The sequence below is a fragment of the Coccinella septempunctata genome, chromosome 3 (assembly GCF_907165205.1).
Source record: "Coccinella septempunctata chromosome 3, icCocSept1.1, whole genome shotgun sequence".
In the NCBI taxonomy this organism is placed as follows: domain Eukaryota; kingdom Metazoa; phylum Arthropoda; class Insecta; order Coleoptera; family Coccinellidae; genus Coccinella; species Coccinella septempunctata.
In genome coordinates this window covers 35,319,884-35,339,849 of record NC_058191.1, presented here as the reverse complement: position 1 = coordinate 35,339,849, position 19,966 = coordinate 35,319,884, and the positions used below count along the sequence as shown (strand labels likewise).

General features: G+C 35.4%; 1 protein-coding gene across 3 annotated transcripts in view; it reads left to right on the top strand.

Moving 5' to 3' along the window:
• Positions 1-19,744, top strand: part of LOC123310010 (vesicular glutamate transporter 1) — a 77,764-nt gene extending 58,020 nt beyond the window's left edge. For 2 of the 3 annotated variants that reach the window (XM_044893369.1, XM_044893370.1), the window contains exons 2-8: positions 12,162-12,402; positions 12,651-12,881; positions 13,135-13,420; positions 13,771-13,952; positions 14,413-14,787; positions 17,890-18,066; positions 18,711-19,744. In XM_044893369.1, the coding sequence (XP_044749304.1) occupies positions 12,162-12,402; positions 12,651-12,881; positions 13,135-13,420; positions 13,771-13,952; positions 14,413-14,787; positions 17,890-18,066; positions 18,711-18,977 (1,759 nt within the window). In that variant the 3' untranslated portion in view covers positions 18,978-19,744. Of the gene's footprint in view, positions 1-1,132; positions 1,261-12,161; positions 12,403-12,650; positions 12,882-13,134; positions 13,421-13,770; positions 13,953-14,412; positions 14,788-17,889; positions 18,067-18,710 lie in introns of those variants that run through there. The other variant, XM_044893368.1, reaches the window with a different exon arrangement.
• Positions 19,745-19,966: the final 222 nt, after the last annotated feature.

The following is a 19,966-nucleotide window of genomic DNA, read 5'->3' as shown; positions in this document are numbered from 1 at the left end:
AGCTTATCTTATCTTATTGTTATCGATTTATTGTAGTAGGCTGTGGATGGATGCTACTATAGCTTCACCACGATTTTCTCATATTTTATTCAAAATTTTTTCTTCATAAATACTTATGATTAATGATTGAGATATTTTAACGTGTGAGCGAAGCGACCTTGTTAATGTTCGAGATAATTAATCGCTCAATTGATAAACGGGTTGATTACAAGATTTTTCCGTCGACCACATTTCAAATTTAATGTGAATTCTTGATTGCAAAAATTTTCTATCGATACCTAGTCAAATTTGACACCTTATAAATTTTCTATGCTCTATCGGAATGTTGATATTTATGCGGCCGATCGAAGAATTCGAGAAATTCATAGAGGGCATATTCGAGTTGTGACATTTTGATTGAATCACATTGATATCGTTCTCTATAATATCTGAAAGAATGTGTGGAGCTGGTGGAAGCTGGAGTTGTAGTTCATAGATATATTGATTACACTCCAATCATCATAATATTTCTGCAACCTCCACAATTCATCTCTTCTCAATTCACCCGCTAGGTACTACGAAAATCAATGCTACATACAAATGAAATAATTATTTGGGAAGCTGCTGAATACTTCTATGTTCGATCTCCATGACAATAATGCATTCATAGGAAATTAACCAATAAATGGGTTCATTAACAGCTAATTTCGTGTACGTTAAACAGTGCTATTATTAAGAGGTCGGCGGAAAAAAAAAATTACATGCTTCATAATGAATGAATTTTATAGAATGAAAAACGCCCTCACTACGAATTTAATTGTTCTCAATTTTTCGATATAGAAGTGGAAAGAAAACCTTCAAAAGAGGCATTTGGCTCAGGGAACTCCGTTCCAATCGATACTTCTTGAATGACTGTGAATTTAAATGTCCTCACTTTCGTAATTTTCCCTCGTCAGACTAATAATTGGCATTGGGGCCATTGTCTTAAATAAAACTTTAGCGATCCTACTTCCTTCAAAAATGATTGTTAAGATGTAAAGGGCCGAAAGGGGCGCATAAAATACTCATCGGGAATTGGAATGGTCGACGACGTTTTCTCTGCCGCTTTCCACGTGAATTTCCCAGTTTTCCCTCACCCTCCACAGACTATAAACGTGTCTCCACGTCTTCAGACGGATTCTTCGCGAATTCTCCAGCGAGTGAGATGAAATAGACGAAATATCGTGCGGAAAGTGAACTTCTGGAGATTGTTGGGCGCTACGAATCTCACATGATTTTCCGGTGAGTTCATTATGGTTTGACAGAATAACTGTTCATCCGTTTTCTTCCTCCGTTATGCTTTTCGTTCATGACAGAAAAATTAAATAGTTTAAAAATTTCTCCAGAAGAAATTTTTCGTTTTGGAGCCTCAAGTTTGAAAATTCAGAGCACAATTTTCTGGAACTCGAATCAGAAAAAAATTTCGAGTGAAAAGAAATGTGCGCTAAATTGTTCTCTATACCTAATACCTACTGCTAGACCTGAAAAATTACTCATTAAATTGTTGTTAGAGTCTATGTGTATTTCAGATCCTGAACTGATTTTTCGATTTTATTTCATAGTTTCGAAATTAAATTATCTGATGGGAAATACACGAAATCAACATTCTCTGAAAAATGGATCCAAAGAATTGATGCTTTGGCTGATTTTTTTTTATATGTCTTTATTCGTAGCAGTGGCGTAGCTTGCCTTAGAGGGGCCCTGTATCAAAATGTGTTGAGGGGTCCTAAGGAAGGGTGAAGTAAAAATAAAAGTAGCAAAAAATGTTCGATTAGTATCGGAATGAATATATGTACTTATAATAAAAAGTTCTAACTCATACTTGGTGCTGGGAGCGAAATAATACACAAACAAATAACATACAAACAATATAAAGTAATATACAAACAAATAATAAACAAAAAATACCAAAAATTAAAGATACGCTTTTCTAGCATTTATTTCAGCAAATCTATTTATCAAATCAGCCATAGCTGATGACGATTTCAGTTTTTTCAGTTGTTCCCCCTCTATTGACAATAAAGACATGTCTGACAGCCGTTCCTGTCCCATAGAAGTCCTCAGATAATTTTTTATGAGTTTTAATTTTGAAAAACTCCTTTCAGCGATTGCAGTTGTAACCGGAAGGGTCTAAAATAAAAGGCATGCAGTAATATCGTCCGGAAAACTGGATGCAAGGCTATTGAATTTTATCAGGACTAATTCTAAAAGTTCTTTGATGGTACGAGTTTTCTGAATTTCAGATTTTAAGTATTCGTATCTACCTGAATGATCGATTCGGTGTAATGAACGGGATTCTGAAATGAATGGTTGTCTTAGCAGTTATTCTCAAAAATGCTATTGTAAAACCTGTAAGAGGTTTTGGATAACATTTTTAGGAATTTTTTGCTTACGGACATTCGGGGGCCGGGGGCCCCTAAAGCCTGGGGGCCCCGTATCACTGATACCGCTGATACCGCGGTAGCTACGCCCCTGATTCGTAGTCTTCCAGATATTGGCAGAAAAAACCATTAGGGTCGGTTGTTCAGTCCAGAATTAACAACTTTAACCCCAGGTCAACCTTATAATAAATCTAGGACCAACTAAAACTTAACTTGGACCTGAACAACAGAGTCTTAAAATGATAGAAGGAAAACCCATTCAGTTTATTGAAAATAATTAACAAATTATCTGTAATAGGAAAGTGAATGTGGGGCAAAAAATGAAAAACAAATTTAATTGAGTTCTTCAGTCCGAACTAGTTTTAACGATATGATTCAAATGATATACGGTGTGGCGAAAAAAAATTTTTTTGGCAGTGCAAAAATTCAGATTCAACGAATTTTATATTTGACTCAGTTTTTCCCGAAATGTTGAACCTTCCTCTTAATTGGATATATTTATTACAGCGAACCTGCAACGTCTCTAGACCTTTAAAAAAAAACTGTTTTTTCTATATACCAGACTTCCACAGCTTTTATTACTTCCTCGTTGGAAGAAAATTTACGACTTTTTAAACTTTGGAAACTTGAGGAAAGAGATGATAGTCGGATGCAGCCAAATCTGGTGAATAAGGGGGTGATCTAGTAATTCGAACACTAAATCACGAATTTTTTGTATGGCAACATGAGATTTGTGTGCAGGGGCGTTGTCCTGCAAAAACAAAACACCTTTGGATAGCTTTCCACGTCTCTCATCTTTAATTTTTTTCCGTAGAGTGCTCAGTAATGTCGAATAGTAATCTCCGGCTATTGTTCTACCCTTATACAAAAAATCAATTATGATTACTCCTTGGCAATCCCAAAAAACTGACGCAAGAAGCAAGAACTTTTCCAGCAGATTTTTGGACACGAGTATTCTTAGGTCTGTGAGAACCAGAGTGTCGTCATTCCATCGATTGATGCTTTTTTCTGTATCGTACAAATTTACCCAAGTCTCATCCATAGTAACAATTCGGTTTGAGAAGTCTACATCGTTTTCAAATCGAGCACAGATCGAACGCGATGCTGCTACCCTTGCACGTTCATTCACACATTCACACATTCAAACATTTGGGATCCATTTTGCAGCATTTTATCTCATGTCCAAATTGACGTGAACTATATGATGAACGCATTCGTATGAAATATTCAGTGCATCAGATATCCGTTTTAGCCCAATTCGACGGTCTGATAAAATCATGTCATGAACTGCATCGATATTTTCGGGAACTGACACAGAAACTGGCCTTCTTGATCGGTCATCATCTTCAATAGAAAATTTACCTCTTTTGAAGCTTGCAGTCCAATTTTTCACGGTCGCATACGAAGGATACATTGATAAACAAGAGTATTAAGCATATCTGTTAATCTGCTTAACTCTTAACCCTTTTAAATAAAGGAACTCAATTATTGCCGATTTTCACAATTTCGGTGGACATCTTTCTTTTAATTTATTTCGTAACTTTGGTTTACTTTTTTGACCTCAAACTTCACACTGACACTTCTAATGAGTTATTGTTCGTTGCTACGGTAACGCAATATTTTTTTATATATGGAACTGGTCTAGGCTGACTAGATATCAATACATCCTCGTATACAATCTTCACAAAATGAGTCTGACTGACTGAACCACATTCGTTCGTTAAAATTTCGATATCTCGATATCTCGATCTCGATTAATCATACGAAAATTCGATCTTAATATTCATCTGTGTGGAGTCATTGACGAGTTTATAGCTAATATGAGAAGGCATCAATCAATATAGTTTCAATGTGTTGATACTTTGTTCTCAAAATTAACCTGCTTACCTAAATCATTCATGAAAAAGAAGATGCAGTAGAATACTCTGAATTTTATGCAATGGTTATGGCAAAGGTTTTTTGATAATTAAAACATTTTTCCGGTGGCCTTGACCTTTATTTTCAAATGGTCCATTCAAATTTGTCTCGCTGTTCCAAGGAAACACCTTCCCCAGTTTCCACCCCAAAAACCTCCCCCCCGAGCTGATCCCTAGATCGAACGTGTCAAATCCTCAGTGTAGCGGCCTAAAATTCGAATGGCTCAGATAAACTCAGACCCCGATTCAATTACAAAATTACAAGCTGTGCATAAACACAAATTGCACAATTTACGGTCGTGTTTCTGGTTTGAGCGGAAGTAGTCCGTCTCAATTTGCGGATTAGCGCTGGCCCAATTAGATTTTCCACTTCTTTCTCGTCGGCGACGGCACCTGGATCTTTCCACAGGATTCAACAGGTTCCTGGGGGTGTCTGGATCCATTCACTGGCACGAAATGATTCAGGTATCCTTGGGGAGCAGAGGGACGCTTATACGCGAATTTGATATGCTTGAGAGGTTGGAAGATTTTCTTCGATTTGTTAGGTCATCATCAAAGGGCGATCTTTATTGGACAATCGCCATTAATATCGTGAATATGACATCAATTTTTAATAGATTTTGAACCTTAAAACTGTTTTCAGGCAACTGAAAAATGATTAAAAAAGTGTAATATTATATCCTATATATTTTATGATTTGCTTCTATCCTACCTAAAACCGACTGCTATTCAGCTATTCCTAAATTCATTTTCAACCTCAGCTTGTATTCTGAGAACCAATTTTGTCTCAACTATGAGACCAAATTTTTGACATGTTAATAGTCTTCATTATTATAGATATAAAATAAGGTCTAATATTTCTCGTTTTATTTATTTTTCTTGTACTTTTTTAACCCAGTTAAAAACTTAAATAGTTTTATCTCGTTTAAAATGTTTTTTTGTTAGGCAAAGAGGAGTGTTTCAGGATTTTCCATTCATTCTTTTTCATCCTGTGATGAAAATCACCTGTGTGTATTCCTTATTTGATAAATAATAATGCCTTGCTAACAAGAAAGGTCATATCTGCAGAATGTGATAAATATGATAAAATAAATCAAAAATCTACTGACCGGTAAGAGATAAATCAAAATTATGTTTGCAATTAAGTTCTATTCTTTGAAATAATATATAAAATAAAACATGAACAGTTTGCTAAAATACTATTGCGTTATACAATGAAAAGAAACAAAAACCGGATTTTCTCGAAACCTACTAAATTTTGCAGATAGGACCTTTCATGTTAGGACGGCAGAATAAGAGTCAATCATAAGTAGACTATATTCAGGGTGTATTTAAAGGTGAGGCTTTTTTACAACAGAAGGTAGAACTGGTCAAAATGAAGCGTTTCACCAAAAAACATCTATACAAAACGTCCAAAATGACAGGGTTGAAAAAAAATTGAAAATGATTACTGAAATAGATCCTAATACGACCCTTGACCTTTTGTTAGCTGAATTAAATAAAAACTTATCTCCTGATTCGACCATGTGGATTCGTTTAGGATATTGGCTCGTTCGATATTTACGTGGTAATGAAAATGGAAACTTGGGATTGCTACTATTGCACTATTTTTCAGTAACTTAGACGATTTTATAATATGAAATGGCTCATTTCGATAACTACTAACAGAAGAGACTTAGGTCACAAGTGTAAATAATAGAATATTCCTTCAAAATGTCACCAATAAAATTCGTCTAAGTTATTCACGAATGTTTTCACAATGGGCATCACAATCTTTTTGTTCGAACATTCCAACAATCGTCGTAAAAATGGGATGAAATGTAGAAACATCATAGCACTTTTTCAACATAACTAACATAAGCACTTTCAAGAAACTGACTCGATTTTCTACATTTTTTTTACTATAAATTACCCGATAAAACAATTATGATTCTCTCAAAAGTGACCTGATGCATCTAATCCGATTAACTTTGTACTGAACCATTCATTGTCCAGCCATATGTTTCTGTTTTGTTTCGTTTTTGCCATGCCGGAGATACCTTCCACAGTCCCATACTTGAAATTCAATGAAATTTTATCGATCTGCTAGTGGTTGTATCTCAGCCATCTTGGATATTTTATATAGACAATTTTTGGTTAAACGACTTATTTTGATGCGTTCTACCGTCTCTAAAAAAAAGCCTCAACTTTGAAAACTCCCTGTATTATATTTCCATCACTGACAGTGAGAAAGAAACTTTTAACGATGTCGAAACACTATTATGCCTTTCGACTAGTCCTCCGGGACTACTTTTCAACAATTGACATCGTTATATCTCTCCTCAGATAGTAGAATGATATTTCGGTATCACATTCCTCAGGTTTGAGGGAGCAGAAACAAATCATAATTTGTTCAGATTTATTTATCCATTCTGGGACACCCTGCATAGGTGATGCTTTGATTCCATTCCAGCCTGCTATTAAGTTCATGATCTGAACAATGGGGGGTGAAAAACGCGCAATCGGTAGATATTAGTATGCAAAAGCCTCAGCATAATGGATCGCTCCGGTTCAGTTAGCTCGGAGATGAGAGCAAGGAGCGGAAAACAGAGAAATCTAGATGGGAGAGATGGAAGAACAAGAGCTTCGTCACCTTGGTGAGGCTGAGTGGCCGAAGCTCTGGCAATATCTTAGACCACTCGATGTCACTTGCCGGCGTTCCAGCGTAGTTGGTATTCATGAGAAGAACCTCCAGTGGCGTGTGTTTGTGGGATGAGATTGGCTGGAGAAGACACTCTCTAACATTGCTGTTTATTAATTAATTTCTTACTCACTAGTACAGTAATCTCCTCCATAAATGATGAACAGTTTGATTACAAATAATTACAATTATTATTATAAAATAAAAATTAGATTATGAACTGTACCATTCAATATTTTTTTCCATGTCAATATTATGGTTTTTATTTTTCTTTGGCATTGAAAATATGTCCTACTCCACATTTCCATTCTAGAATGTAGATTACCAAAACATAATTAAATAACTTCAAACAAGTTTCTCAAGTGTAAAATAAAATTTTCTGGAGGTTTTCTGCCATGAGAATGCATTCCTTCACATACCTACTTCCTCAATTTGGACATGAGAAATATTGCTGCAAAATGAATACCCAAATATTTGAATGTTGACCAAAAGCGTGCAGGGGTAGAAGCATCGCGTTCGATCTGTGCTCGATTTGAAAACGATATAGACTTCTTAAACCGAATTTTTACAATAGATGAGACTTGGGTACCTACATTTCTACGATCCAGAAACAATCGATGAAATGGCGATACTCTGATTCTCCAAGATCTAAGAGTCTTGGTGTCCAAAAATCTGGTGGAAAAGTTTTTGTTTCAGTTTTTTGGGATTGCTATGGAGTAATCATATGATTGATTTTTTGAATAAGGGTAGAACAATAACGGGATATTAGGGGAGACTGGGGAGGGTTGATACGTTTTTTGGAATTTTTATTCTGGGAACTGAATTATATGAAGAAACAGGACTTTTCTTATATTATATAATTCTTCAATTAATCGTTCAACAAAATAAATGTAGAAGTCTCAAAACATAAACATCTTATTCTATACAGAACGTTGAACACAAAAACATACAAACTGTCTCAAGCCTCCCCACATATGGGAGGATTGATACGATGAACTTGAAGAGTAATCGAGAGGATTATTTAGATCAGTAGGTAGGTCAGCAATGATACTGGCTTGCTTTGGTCCCATAGGTGTAGAAAAATCAGGAAATGGTCGGTTAGTCACTTCCGCACAAGAAAAGTCGGCCTCGTTAATACATGGGGATTGTACGGATAAATTCCAGTTGTTAAAAATCCCTTTGATAAGTTGGATGGTGAAAACGCCTTCATGTAGGCCCATCCAACTAGCTACGGAATATTTTTTGAAGATGATACATGTATCAGGCCTCCCCACGACAAATGTCTCAAACCTCCCTGAAAGCAATTTTTAAAGTGATTTATGTTTTCATCTTATACTGATATATTTTGAAAACCGAATAAAACTGTAAATTGAGTAGTTTTATGCATATTTCTCAGTGAAATGTTTGTTTATGCCGAAGAATTAATGCATGATCATAAAACCCTTAGATAACTTGAGTAAAAACTTACAATTTCTCACCTCGAAACACTCTTCGTTGAATATTTCACAAACAAACTACTGTTAGCCTTACAGATTAACGTCACGCATTGCCCTCTGCCAAAGAATAGTGTTCACTAGTATAATACTTTTGAAAACGTCTACAGATCGCGGATATAAGCCTGTATCAAGCCTCCCCATGTATCAATGCTCCCTAGTCTCCCCTACTATTCGACATTACTGACCACTCTACGGGAAAAAATTTCAGAGAAAAGACGCGGAAAGCTATCCAAAGGTGTTTTGTTTTTGCAGGACAATGCCCCGGCACACAAATCTCATGTTGCCATGCAAAATTCGTGATTCAGGGTTTGAATTACTAGTACCTCCCCTTATTCACTAGATTTGGCTCCATCCGACTATCATCTCTTTCCTCAACTAAAAAAAAGTTTAAGAGGTCGTAAATTTTCTTCCAACGAGTAGGTAATAAAAACTGTGGAGGTCTGGTTTGCAGAGCAAGAAGCAACAATTTTTTTTGAAAGGTCTAAAGACATTGCAGGTTCGCTTCAATAAATGTATCCAATTAAGAGGAGAATATGTTGAGTAATAAAATATTTTGACATTGAAATTTTGTTTGGTTCTATAGTAGGCTCAGAATTTTTTAATATATCCTCGTACTATGAGAGTTGTAAACAACATCAACTTACTAAAGTATGAATCTCAAACTCAGTAATCAAAGACAATTTTTTTGTTGTAAATAAGCTCTCACAGGTCGATTGGTATTTCAAATTTCGCTCTTTTTGGTGTAAGAAATGACTCAGATTCAACTCAATTAAATAATTACGAAACATTACAAAAATTATGATTACTATTCAAAAAACTATCATATCTCAAATTTGAGACTCGCTGTAAAACATTTTTTCACATCAAAAAGACCGTAAATTGATTTACCAATCGACCTGTCCGAGCATATTCAAAACAAAAAATTCCTCTTCGATTTACTGTTAGAGACTCTGACTGTATGATGATTTTTTACAAGACTTACTCACTTCTTGTCTTCTTTACTTACAATCATTGTGAAAATTCAAATGAATTGAAAATACCCAATCTATCATTACAAAATGACTTTGATGTCTGCATGTAAAAAGCTGTTTCTAAATAAGAAAGAAGAAATTTCATGGTAATCAATGAAAATTAACTTTTTATTTTCTGTTTTTTCCTCGGACACTGTAGGCCTTGTTTCTTCCTATTAAAATATTCTTGCAATCCGGTATTTATTTTTTGATAATATAGTTTATTTGATAAAAAGTCTATTGAAAACATCCCATTCGATATGACGGACGCCAATGCTGTTTTCTGAGACCACTCAACGTCACTTCCTGCTGAACGCTGTTCGGCATTCATGCAGGAAGCTGTGCAATCAAAGAAGCGACGAGAATCATATCGCTTTCGATGCTGATCGATCCGGAGCTCATCCTTTTCTCGTTGACGACCCCATTGCTCGAATAAACGATCGACAATACCAGGAAATTAAAAAATAGGTCTTGTATAAGGGTGTTCCCCGTTTATATTCGAGATAGGGCACCCGTTCATGAAGGTTTTTCTGAAATATTGTGGGATTCAGATGAATTATTGGTGTGATCAGTCGTTTCTGGTATAGAAAGTTTGAAATTGGAGCAAGAAAAAATTGACCTCAATGAAATTTTCAGTTTCCGAAAATCCAATAATGATATCTCCTCAAAAAGGAAGATCTATAAAAAAATATCATCGGGAAGTGTACAATGCAACATAGAAAGTACCAAATAACATTCTTTTCAATGTTATAGCAAACTTTCATGTACAAAAATAAAACCTTTCTTTTGGTAACCCACCCACCCAAAATTTCGATGAGGGGGTGTTTCAATCTTCATTCGTCAAATTGTCACAATACTATTATTAATGACTGTAGATGTTCCTATGAAATGGCGAGCACATCGCCTTCCTCCATCTCTATATCCGATAGCAATCGGAATCAGTTAGCCAGGGTCGCATCTAACTATTATTGGATGGAAGGTGTTGGTTATCATAAAAGTTATTTAATGGTTTATGGCTTCGTATTCAATGATATACAGGATGAGCCTTCATCTGTCTTTGACTAGTACACATTTTTTAGGAGTAGATTCTTGGGGTCTAAAGAAACATTTTTTTGCCATTTTTATCCGAATCGGCTCGGTTTAAAAGATACAGGCTGCTGAAATACCTTCAAAAAATGGTATTTTGAGTTCTATTTCACAAACGGTTTCATCGAATGAAATGCATTTCAGAATATAGTTGTCCATTTATTTGAATAATCTTTTTCGAACTCAAGATATCACCCACGTCTTTCAGTTTTCTCATTATGACCACATTTTGACGACCCCATTGCCAAAAATTCAAAAAACCGAACTTTTGAGACGAGGTTGGATGCTTTCTAATAAATATTTGAACGCTTTGAACAATAATTGTATTCTTCACATTTTGTCATATTTTCTCGTTTAGGTTTAAAACTAGTAAGGCCAGGAGATCCACCTCGTAGGTAGATGTCATTCAGAAGGAAATTTTTTTTCTCCAAGGGTCTTATAGCTCATTAAGAAAACTTAAAATGGCTATATGGTATAGGAAAAAAGTGTTTCTTTTGAACTCAAGAATCTATTGTTAAAATATTTGTACGAGGCAAAAAGACTCACCTGTATAATTTCATCTCATCATTCTGGCATATTTATACTCCTGGATAGAATGGTGATTCAATTTTGAATCACTTTTCCGTACAGTCCTATCTCTAATCATTGTCCATTTGAAACTTTGCATATCCCAGCAAAAAAAGATGATGGTGACATCCAATGCAATAATGCAATAGTCCACTTGCAAAAGAACAATGTCGTTCAAAATTCACATTGATTTTTTTCCATCTTTTGGAAAGTAGCATATTCTTCATCTAGAAAAAAATCACAGAAACTTCAAACGAAAATCAACCATATACGAATAGAGTAGATGTTACTGTCCTTCTTCTTGGTAAAGATACTAAAGAAGTAAAAGTATTGACTCAAATTGGGACAAAATTCGTTGTTGGGGTTCAGTCCAGCCCTGTGTTCTCCTTATCCGCGTTCAGCCTTCTCGCTGATGACTAAACTGCATTAACATGCTTCCCTACACAATGCTGAGCTCGTCATTACATGTTATGAAAGCCAGCATTAAAACGTATTACCCCCCCATCGGGGGGTTGCTGGGACATTGGGGGGATGAGCGACGTTTATCATAAAACGTTCGGAACGTCGAATAAATCTAATAACTGGTTTGCTCGAACCCGCTGATGCGTTTTTACCATTAGCGTATTCACGCGACTGAGATATTTGTTTTAGATATCTGATTCTATAGGTTTTACGTAGTTTGCATGTCAATAAATATTAACGATTCTAATAAGACAACACGTCCTCATTAGTATATTATGACAGTTTTACATTGAATAATTCTACTGAAAAGAAACATATCGACAGTACCAACACAATTTGACAAATATGCATATATTTTACGTAAGATGTTTTCTAGGGAATCCCATTTTAATTACAAATTCACAATCCCTTTGACACACTTGCAACGTTCATGAATTCACGATAGACTAAATCGAAAACATGATCCGTCCACTTTTTTGAAAAAAAATTACTACGTCGAATTAATAATCGTCTCAAATTAATCCAAATAATGACATCTTTTTCAGGAACCAGCAATATGAGGAACTGGGAGTACCAGCCAAAAAAGGAGAACCAGTAGATGATCTCAGCAGTCCAGAAAGTATCAAATCACATGAAAGACCTCCATTGAGAAAAGTTGATCAGTACGTGAGGGCAGAATGTCCTTGTTTATCCAAAAGGGCGACGGTTGCCCTTTTGAGTTGTATGGGCTTCATTATTATGTTTGGGATGAGAACATCGATGGGCATAGTCAAACTTCAGTTCGAGGTGAGTGAATTTTGATTACACCCAAAAAAAAGTTTCAATTGACAGAATAGTAATACGGGTGCAAATGAATAGTTCCGAAAGAATTTGAGGGCTGATCATTGTTAAAATTTTTTTGGACAAAACCTCTACGTTAGGTAGAAAAAGCCTTACCTGAAAGTTATTTCTCAAGAAACTTTTTTCCTCATATTATACTATTGAAACATTAATATTTATTTGAAACTTAAAGTCTTAAACTCGATATATTTCAGAACAAAACTAAAGTATGGGGAGAAGACACAGCTTCAGCGATAGAATCAGCCATATTCTGGGGATATTTCATCACACAGATACCTGGAGGTTTGATAGCTGCTGCATATCCTGCCAACAAACTTTTCGGTTTTGCCATTGGAACATCATCACTTCTAAATTTTTTCATTCCCTTCACGTACAAACATCCTCCATTTATCATCACACTGAAAGTTCTACAGGGTTTGGTTGAGGTGAGTTACTGAAATAGGAATTGGGGAAAATATTGGATAAAGACTTTCAAAATTCACAATCAGACATTAAATTTTCAACAATACTCACTGGATACTAAACTGTTGTCTCCCAGCAGTTGATTTTTGAAAGAAATTTGTTTTCTTAAGGCTGGAAATAGAGATGTTTAAAATATCAGAGCAGATTTTTTTTTGTCTATCAATTTTTTGACCTATTTGTCGAAAAAATAACAGCTACCATATTTTGATCCATTAGGGTGTGACGTATCCAGCATGCCATGGTATCATGAGGTACTGGGCTCCCCCTTTAGAGCGTTCCAAATTAGCCACCTTAGCTTTTTCCGGATGTTATGGAGGTGTCATGTTCGCCATGTTGATTTGTGGCGTTCTTGTGGACTATTTCGGCCCCATGTCGCCATTTTACTTTTATAGTGTTATTGGCATGATTTGGTATGTGGCATGGGTATGGTTGGTCTTCGAGAAGCCAGCGTTACATCCTTGTATAGAGACCAAGGAATTGCTCTATATAGAGAATTCATTAGGTGAGTCTGGTTTTTGCAATAAACTTTATTTGTAAGGTTGTAGCAGGGTATGTTGGTAGGCATTGCAATCGTATCTGTAAAATAAGATAACGTGTAAAAAGTGGCAATCCTATTTTGTTTCTGTGCTACAAATGTGTTGATATTTTTTGATCCTAGAAGTTTTGAAACTTAATATATGTTTCCTCTTCGGCGTGTGATTCGCTCTTTTTAACACTGAACATTATACATGATATATTGGTAGATGTTTTTTCAGAAAAACTCAGTTGGGGTTAGTTGGAACCCTTTGAGAATATGTCTATAAACCCAACGTCTGATTTGGGAAAGTCTGAGCATTTATTTTATTCTTACAGGAAAGAACGCAGAAACATATGTGGCACCAACGCTGCAGAATACACCATGGTTAACTTTTTTCAAGTCGATGCCGTGTTATGCGATATTTGTGGCCAATTTCTGTCGTTCCTGGAATTTCTACCTGCTTGTTCTCAACCAACCGATATATTTCTCGGATACCTATCACGAATCCATAGAAAAAGTGAGTAATTGTGATAGAGAATCATATGAGGAGTAAGAAATGTGAAATCGACTGATTTCAATGAAGTTTTAAATGTCGATTATGAATGAGGGGCTGAAGATACTACTAAAGGACCTTTTCTGAGCCTTTGTTTTGATGATCACATATCAAGAACATTGTACATGTGCTGATTCAACTACATATAGATTTTCTGGTACTACATTGTAAAAAATATCTATTTTTCCTTGATTTTCGCTTTTGGATTCTTTCGATTGACTCATTGACAATAAGCTCGCAAAATCTCATCGGAATCGATTCAACATTTCAGAAATTATATAGGTTTGAATATTCTACGATTTCCAAGACGATGTGTCTTGGATAGTCGATGTGACTATCTCTTAAACTAGCAGGCATAAGCTGTCTCCCTGTCTGATGAATCAGTGTTCAGAAATCACCTCGTATATTGTACTTTTGTTTTCAGAACACTATCCTTGGAGCTCTGCCTCACTTTCTAATGACCATCATAGTCCCAAGTGGTGGAATACTGGCTGACAGGATAAGAAGAAAAGGTATTCTCACTACAACCCAAGTGAGGAAGCTCTTTAACTGCGGTGGTTTTGGAATGGAAGCAACTTTCTTCATAGTAATGGCCTATTGCAATGACTTCGAGCTTGCTATAGCAGCCTTGTCTATCGGCGTGGCATTTAGTGGTTTTGCGATATCCGGTTTTAACGTGAATCACCTGGATATCGCTCCAAGATACGCCAGTATCCTCATGGGAATGTCTAATGGGATTGGGACCATAGCAGGATGCATATGTCCCTATGTCGTGAACAAAATTCTTGGGGAGGAAAGGGTGAGTTTATTTGGAGATTTATCTTGTGAAATTTTGATATATGAATGTATTTTTCATTCAGTGGAAATGGACACTAGAATGAGAGGGTGCAATGGCAAAGAATGCACAGTTTATTTTATTTTGTGGGTTGCGTGGATTGATAGGGGAGACTCGCTCAGGTAGGAGACTTGAACCACCTCGAATATTTCAATTCAAATTTCGCGTTATAGGTTACGTAAATAGCGACATACTCGTAACAAGGCAGAACAAGTGGCGGCTTCATTTTGGCCGCCATCAGAACAGATCGAAAGTGATAGGGTTGAACATGATTTTGTTGTTAGGATGTAAGAAATTGAATAATTTTTGTTTGTTACACTGTCAATAGGTGCGTTGTTTTGTTTAGTTTCATTGCTTTCATTGATTAATATTGTTTCACAAACGATGAGCCTTTTTAATGATAGTTGTAGAAGTTTCCAGAAAACATCTGTTGAATAGACTTAAAGGAGTGCGGAAGACTTGACCCATGCTATGGTCGGGGGACAAGTTTTCCGTACTCAGCTTAGATAATAGGAAATTGATCAATAGAAATAAATATAACAAAATAAACAAAGGTTCAAAAAAGTAAAAAACATCTCGGAAATAAGTGACGGTGACTCTGAAATAAAAAATATGTATTTCAAACGCTGATACATCTGATAATGAAAACCTAGACATAGACAATCGTTGGTCATTGGAAATTGTTTTTTTTTTCAAAGTTTTTCCTGATAAACAAACTTATGGTCAACCCTGTTCAACTCTCCCTTGGGTTAGGGAGACATGAGCCAATTTTCGGTTCCTAAAAAAAGAATTGCTGTACTCAAAATGTTCATCTCACCATCACTCTACTATTATTATCTATCGTAACCTATTTCGTTCATTTTTTCGATCATTCCCGAATGAAGTACCTATTTATTTAGTGTAAATAAGTTTCCAATGATAAGAAATTTCTCAATCTACGTAAACGTAACTATCTTTAAGAATAGCAATTCAGCAAGGGATGTCTTCGCTGGTAATAATGGCGTCAGAAATTGGGGATGCCTAGGCATCTGTTGTGTACTTCACCAACTGCCATTTTTCCCAAAAAATCAAAAAGAAATCTCCTCATTCCAGAATTGCACTTTGGATTCTTTGGAAATATCAGATTCATTAAAAAATCGAAACTTTTAATGTTTTCCTGGTACAATTCGATCTCGAAACAAAAAATCAAACACAAGTGGTTGTAAATCATCCCTCGCAGTTCGAAGGCAGTAGTGAAAGTCGTAAAGCGGAAATCACCGCGTCAGTATATCATATTCAAAGCGAATACACCCTAAATTTTTCACACATGACTGAGTCCTTTTCGCTCAGAGGCACATTGAGTTTATATGCATGTCATTTCCCTCATTCACAATGCGGAAACGTCAGTGTTCAAATGTCCTCCCTCGGTTACGTTCTCAGACGCCTTTTTGGGGGCGTCGGGACGCATTAATGGAACGGCGCTAAATATCAAAGGGGTGTACGCTCGATCCGACTGATCACCTTTTAAGTGATCATGAAATGATTGAATTCTCCTTTGGAAGGAATCGAAAAAATTATGTTTTTTTCTATGGAGAATAGTATCGGTGTAACAAACAGAACAAATCATTTTAACCCAGCCGAATTGGAAAAGATACTGAACGGATAAAGTGTTTTTTTTTGACCTAAAAATATTCTTCTGTTGAAACTCATCCGGTGTCTTTATTTAATCATCATCGTAAAAGGGTCTAGCATACAGGCAAAAAAAAATCAAATTTCAGATACATAACACTCGCTACTGAAATCGAATAAAGTCCGGCAGTCAATTCATTCCCTTTTCGTCGGGTTATGAGTTGTGTTGCTCGGACGAGATCAAATGAAATCGAAACCATGGTCAGCATCTACTCTTTCTCGACGGGGTGGTATATTTGTTAAAACTTTGAGTGATTTAGATCGTAACATTTGTTGATTTTATATTAGCGATTGTTATGTATATCTGAATTAATTTCTTTTATTCGAGAATATTCAAGGAATACCAACGGGTTCATAACACACAAATGGTATCGATATATTTGATACAAAATGAAAGAAATATGAACAGTCAAAAGTTATTTATCGCTAAACAAAGAATTATACAAAATAGGTAGGTATTCCAGAAAAATATTTCTTCAGGGGTAGATTACTTTAGTATAGTTATAATGAAAAGGTCTATAGACTCACTTTATGAAGTGTAATGTAGCTAGTTACAGGGGGCAAGACATTCTAACTAAAAGAGATTTTTATGAAGCTTTCTACATAAGTACAAATATTTTAACAGTAGATTCTCGAGGTCTTCGGTTTTATGGAATGAAATGAATTTCGGAATATTGTTTTTCCTTTAACGGATTAATCTTTTTCGAACAGAAAATATCAGCTACGTCTTCCTGTTTTCCCAATATGACTATTACACAATAAAAATACCAAAAATTCAAAGAACCCAAATTTTTAAACTAAGTTGGTCGCTATCTAATAGATATTTGAACGTTTTGTAAAATAAAACTATTCTTTATATTTTTTCTTATAATGCACAGATTTCGAGTGAGTTGATTTTCAAAAATTCAAAAGTATCTGTGAAATTGGAAAAATTGGGTACTTTGGCTGAATACAACACTGTTTGAAAGATCCACAGATGTGTATTCTGGTATTCTGAAAGTGATTTTGTTTTTCCATGGCTGGCACAGCTCATCATGAAAACTGAAAATGACTATATCTTTTTATCAGGGCCGAATCGGCAAAAATGGTATAGAAAAAAGGGTTTCCTTTGACCCAAAGAATCTATTGTTAAAATATTTGTACGAGTCAAACACTCACCCTGTATGGAACATTCAAAATTTTCTGGAATTGAAAGCTTTTAAAGCAATTCAATCTTATTATTTCGTATTTTATCGAGCAATTTTTTTTTCGTTTCATCCCGTCAATTACACTCCGAGATCTCGACGAAAATTTAGAAAATACAGAAAAAGGGAAGTTATACCTTTATAGTTGACCCTCAATTGTAGTCAGCATACACAAAAATTCATTAGAAAAATTCACGATGATTAAATCTTGCAGACGATAGAAAGATGGAGGGAAGTTTTCATCCTATCAGCCTTCATACATTACGCTGGTGTAATCTTCTATGGCATTTTCGCGTCTGGCGAATTACAAGAATGGGCTGATCCTACTGCCGAAGAAGAGAAACAATGGAATCAAATGGCAGAAACAGGAAATATAAAATCATCATTTGCTGTGAGTAATCGAAAAATAATTATTTTTTATACAAAACTTTCCTCTATCTAGAAGTACCTACTATTCAAAGTGAACTTCAGAAGACTACTGCTACTCATTGACTGAACATAGTTGGGACTTCTTTTTCGGTTGTTATCCCTCTGTCCTTCTGATCCAAGTTGGCAGCAAATTTACCATTTCTTAGAGAATAGAGTGGATGTGGTAAAATGTTTCACTTGAGCACGACTTTAACGATATGAGGCCTCTTATCGTCAACTGCTCAGTATATGAAACCCCCAATTGCCTTGCTTATGTTGAGTCAGACCAGATGACTCTGCAAGCTCCCCTTATTTCCTTTGACACGAATCTTCATCGAGTAATGCCTACAATTCTTTGTGTTCGAGATTTTCTGGGTGTCCAGATGAGAGAAGCTTATCTTCAACGCTGAAATCATCATTCTTGAGACGACGAAAGTATTCCCTACATATTCATCAGCTGGAGCATTGCCATCATAAAGTTCCACAAGCATTCGATGCATTTCACCTGCAGTTTTCTTCCAATTTGAGCATAAAACTAAAACCTCTCACAAATGCTGTTCAATTAACTCTTGATCTAACATATTGAACTCCCAATACTGAATTTTATCGATTCGTCGCTAATTTCAGAATCGCAACAATTCTGTAAACTACGGCTCTGTAGACAAACAGCTCCCTCCAAGGCCACCCCTGCCTAGGCAACTCACCCAAGAATCCTCGCTCCAGAATGTGCCACCTCAGCAATTACCACCACCAAGTGCTCCCCCAGTTCAGCAGCAAACTGGCATGACTAATCCTTTCACTGGCAGGATAACCAATCCTTTCAGACAGGAAGCAGTGCAACCTGAGGCTCAAGACACTTACATGTATGGCACTGTTAACGACCGCACTTATTAGTTTTGATCAAGTAGAAAATACAAGTCCAAACCTTTTTATTCTTCGATGACTTTTTGCTTTCTATCTATGTCCATTGATTTCAAATTTATTACCTCCGTTGATAAATTCTTCTCTTTTTATTTTCATCCAATTCTAATCTGCCTTTGCGAAAAATAAAGTACAAGGTAACCTTGAGGAGAATATTCAGTGTAAGGTTAAATGATAGGTATTGGTTCAAATATAAAGAAAAGTGTCTATGTAAATGGTTGAGTAGGATGAACAGAATGTGTGGCTCAGTAACCAACAAGTTAAATCACTGCCTTGTGGATAAGTCACTTATTAGTTAGTAGGTATGTATCTAAAAATATCAGGATTATTACAGATTGGTTCGAGCACAAGAATTGTATAAATTTCTTCTCTGGAATAAGAAAATGTTGATATATCATTTTTTTCTGGACTTGACTTTTCTATATTCATTGATTTAGATAGAATTATTGAAAAATAAATGTTGAAATTTCTTTGATAGTTTAGATCAGTTCTGAGAATAATAGTGAATCAAATGAAATAATGAAATATTGCAACTGTTGGCTGAATGCACGAACAAAGATATATTTAGGTAAACTCTTTGTCAATTGTATCATAAATACTATTCTCGAATGAATTGAAAACCAAGAAACAATGTTGGGAAAATATAGACAGATATTTCGTGAAGAATGAAAACTATAAACGTATTAATTAATTACATATATGTTCAAATATGGTTTTTTTGACATTATAAGCTAAAAATTCAATATTGAATTTTGTTATTGCTTTTCACTTCATTCGAAAAATACGAATAGATTAAATATAAGTAGTATTCTCATTGAATTCTGAGATGATAGTGAGTGATATCATCTCCCATCAGAAATATTTATTATAAAAATGTAGGTTTTTTCAGGGAAAATTCCTCAGATTATTCTTTTCGAATAATTTTGAGTATGATTGATATTTTCGAAAGTACTGTGATGAGA